General features: G+C 37.5%; 1 protein-coding gene across 1 annotated transcript; it reads left to right on the forward strand.

Annotated features, from left to right (window-relative positions):
- Positions 1-983: 983 nt before the first annotated feature.
- On the forward strand, positions 984-4,449 carry LOC102294101 (beta-1,4-galactosyltransferase 1). The gene is made up of 2 exons (XM_042214080.1): positions 984-1,486; positions 2,250-4,449. The coding sequence occupies exons 1-2, from the start codon at positions 1,073-1,075 to the stop codon at positions 2,913-2,915; spliced, it is 1,080 nt and encodes a 359-aa protein (XP_042070014.1). The 5' UTR covers positions 984-1,072; the 3' UTR covers positions 2,916-4,449.

The raw sequence follows: 4,449 nt of genomic DNA on the forward strand, positions 1-4,449 counted from the left end.
GTACAAACAGCAATGGTGGGTGAACATGAAACCGGAAACCTAAACTGGGGGAACTAACAACACAAACCAGAAACGAAGATGCAGGGAGGTCCGAGGAAATACATACGGGGAGACGAGGGGAAACAACACAGACGAACCAGCAACTACCATGACAGAAGACACAACTTAAATACACTCAGAGAACACAGGGAGATTACACACAGGTGGGGAACACAGCTGGGAGTGATTAACGTGACGAGACTAGGGAGGCAAAGTGAAAACACTCACATAAGACGCAGACCTTCACAATAAAACAGGAAACACATACACGCAATGACATAACACACCAACTTAACACAGACTGGGGGACACAGAACATAGGAACATGAACCATGAAACAGAAGAGTACAAACACCCAAGGTAACCAAAACCACAGAATACTAATAAACTAAACATAAACACGGAGTCGCAGACTCCGGACCATGACAGCATTGGATACTTATCAGCGACAATCCAGAGGATTACAGAAATTACCACATGTAGACAGATCTCAAACTTAAACACTATTATTCAAACCAGGAGAGGGCACACTTTAACAACTTTTCAGAGATTTCTTTTCCCCCAATATCACTATATCCGTATTTTCAAACAGAACTTACTTTTTTAATTAAACCTTTCCCATAATAATCACTAATTCTTGTCACTACATTACTACATTAACTGAAATTGCTTGGAGGTAAGATATACATTAAAGAAAGTGATGTTAGGAAAATGTACTAGTGCTCTCTTATTGAATTACTCAGAAAGCCAGGAAGTAATCTACTTTCACATTACAAACAAATTAGGTATGAAACAGTCAACAGAGTCTTGTACACTGGAGAAATTAGTCAAAAGATGTCATGTTTAATTAATAACCACAGGTGCGAGGCCTATCCTGATAAGGTGACGTGAACAAGGAAGTCGTACAGCAAAAATAAAAACCGGTTGGGCTGCTCTTTGTTTGAAATACCTTTGACTTGCAAACATACAGATATGCTGGCAACTGAGCTGTAACAAGGGAAATTAGAGCCGCTGAGTATACGCAAGATAAAAGATGGCAGGAAACTCCAAAAGATTATTTAATTTTCTAGTACTTTTTTCTTTTGTTAGTGTCGCATGTTTTGTGCTGGTTTTATTCTACTCCAGAAGAAGCTTTGGGGTTATTGTTCCTGAGAAACATATTTTGACACTGGGAAACAAAACATTTTCAGGGATGGTAAAGGAGCAAGTCGCGAAGCTGTTGGAGAGGAGGATCAAAGCCTCAAACAAAAGCAGTGAGATGGCACCGACACCATCTGCTGTCAGCTTAACTTTGGGCCCCTGCCCTGAAAACCCCCCAGATCTCATAGGTCCACTCCTCGTTGAGTTTGATTTTGGAAGGACTTGGGAACATGTGAGAAAGGAAGTCAGTCCTTTGCTTCAAAAAGGAGGAAGGTTCAAGCCAAAAGACTGTGTTGCAAAGCAGAAGGTAGGTGAATGACTTGAGAAGAAGAGAGGAAAGAAAGAAACCAGCAACTGATAGCAACTTGCATTTAAGGGGACAAGTTTCCTTAAATTTACTATTTATGTAAGGATTTATTTATTTGTTTGTGTATTTATTTTTACATGTTTTTGGCACTCTTTTTTCATAGTTTATTTTAAATACTTAAACAGGTGTAAATGATCAAATAAAACCTGATTTTACCCAACCAAAAGAGAAATTAGAGGTAATATATAGAGATAAAATGGTATCATATATATCATATAATGATTAACTCACTCACAGATTTCTTTATTTGGCTTCATTCGATTCAGTATCATTTGAAATAAACTTGGAAAAAACGTCATGTTTTTTTAAGCTTTTAAAGATAACACGTGACATACATGCTAATATTAAACATAGTCACATTTAAATAATGAGGTCTGTCATTGTATGAGCACAATTATCATGAGCTAAAAGCACACGCTTCAGAAAGCTACAAACATTCCAATTCAGACAATTCTTTCTACAGTTGGATCCCAGTGACACTAATATGGTCATTTCAAGCAAACACACCTGTGGTTTGCTCCCAGCCAAAAGAAAGCAGTCTTGAAGGGAAGGCAAACAGAGCTAGAGAGAGGATGAACTGTCACCTGGTATGAGATAATACTGAATCATGCAAAGCTGCCCTAGAATCAATCAAATCAAATTATTGGTGAATCACGGGCTAATTTTTCAAATGTTAAAGTAAAAGTTATTGTCATGTCTTTAGGTGGCAATCATCATCCCATTCCGGAATCGGCACGAGCATTTGAAGCACTGGCTTTATTACTTGCATCCTATACTGAAGCGACAGCTTGTGGACTACGGAGTCTATGTCATCAACCAAGATGGAGAGGGAGTCTTCAATCGGGCTAAACTGATGAATGCAGGATATGTCGAAGCGCTCAAGGAATATGATTATGACTGCTTCCTCTTCTCTGACGTAGATCTGGTTCCCCTAAATGACCGTAACCTCTACAGATGTTTTGACAATCCACGACACTTGGCTATAGGCATGGACAAATTTAATTTCGACTTACCCTATAAGACCTTCTTTGGTGGGGTCGCTTCATTGTACAAACATCAGTACTTGAAAATTAATGGGTTCCCAAACACCTACTGGGGTTGGGGTGGTGAGGACGATGATATCTACAAACGAATAGTCTTACGTGGAATGCAGGTTTCTCGACCTGACTTACTGACGGGGAGGTACAGGATGATCAAACATCAAAGAGACGCGCACAATGACCCAAATCCAAAGAATCCTGATAAACTGTTTCAAACACATTGGACCATGAATGCGGATGGCATCAATTCCCTCAAATACACAGTAAAGAACATTGAGAAGGATATCTTGTACACTTTTATCACTGTAGATATCGGCTCTCCTGAATGATCTGCCTGAATGCAATTTAACTCTCTTGGGTGGCCAGTGATTCATTGGTGTTTTGATCTCAGAACTGAACGAGTGACTTATGCTCTTAAAATCTCTGTGAATCCAATTTGCCCTAAAATAAATAAATAAATAAATAATTAATTTAGGTATCCACTCCAACAAAAGGAAAATGTTGAAATTCTGAATATTCAAGCAACTCATTTTTTTCATTTTTTTTTTTTTTTTTTGCTGCACTGGGACAAACAGGGAAATTCCAGTGCTTGTTTCTACTTTATTTTTTTTTTTTTAACTCTGCAAAGTATAAGCAATTATAGGTGATGATTTCATCTGTTTTGCAAACAGCAAATAACAAGCAGTATAATGTCTTCTAGCTGGGTTTGATCAGCTGTTAAGTAACCTACCAGTTTAGATTAGATTAGATGAAACTTTATTAATCCCTCGGGTGGGTTCCTCTGGGAAATTTAGTTTCCAGTAGCACAGCACCAACAGAAGTTGCATGTTACAGATACTATAAGGGGAATGAGAGTAAGGATATAAGCATTAATATACCATATATATACATATACATATATTTTAAAAAGTGTGTTATAACTGTGCGCTATATCTAAGAGGTAGAAAGTAAAGTAACTAAAGGAAGGTGAAAAAAAGGTTTAAATTTAATGCTTAAGAACCTACCAACGAGCATGATAAAAGGGTACACTATTGCATATTAGATATTCTTAGAGAAGATAAGAACATTAAAACTGCTGTCTCAGATGAATGAATGAATGAATGAGTGAGTGAGTTAATTCAGTTCAGTTCAAATCAATGTTATAGAGCACCTATTATATAATTTATATATTTTTTAATATGGGAGTAAGTAGATTAATTCCAACACTGGCTTCGTTTTTAAGCCTCAGGAGTTGCCATTTGGCACCAACAGAGGCAGCCACGGCCGCTGTGTCTGCTCAATGTTTGTGCTAATAGTGTCTATTTAGAGCATTTGGATTTCAATTACTTCACAAGTGAGACTGTATACTATGGAATTTATTTTCATCATAAAATGAAATGACAGATGGTAAAGTCAGAATTTCAATTCATAAACAACATAAAAGCATGGATCCATTTGACCTTGTGTCAACTTTTCAGGCAGCTAGTGGTGGTGTAATGGTGTGGGATATTTTCTTAGCACACTTAGAGACAAGAAAAACTTCGGCAATATTTTTTACATATTTTTTCTCTAATATTTTTATCGGGGAAAACTATTATCATTTAATCACAATAACCTACCTGAGTGTTATAGCTGAGCATGTTCCTCCCATTTCCCAGAAAGATAGCACACCATGTCACACAGTTCAGATTCTGTCTAACCAGTTTTTTGAGCATGATAATGCATTTTCTCTACTCACATTCCTCGACAAGCACTAATTCAACAGAGCACCTTTGGCATGTGGTTGAACAGAAGATCTCCATCATTACTGTACAGCTGACAAATTTACTGCAACAATGTGTTGGCAAAGGTCATTATGGATCAAAACCTCTGAATGTTGCCAGC

This window comes from Haplochromis burtoni, unplaced genomic scaffold (genome assembly GCF_018398535.1).
Source record: "Haplochromis burtoni strain Fernald_Lab_line unplaced genomic scaffold, NCSU_Asbu1 Contig_1, whole genome shotgun sequence".
In the NCBI taxonomy this organism is placed as follows: Eukaryota; Metazoa; Chordata; class Actinopteri; order Cichliformes; family Cichlidae; genus Haplochromis; species Haplochromis burtoni.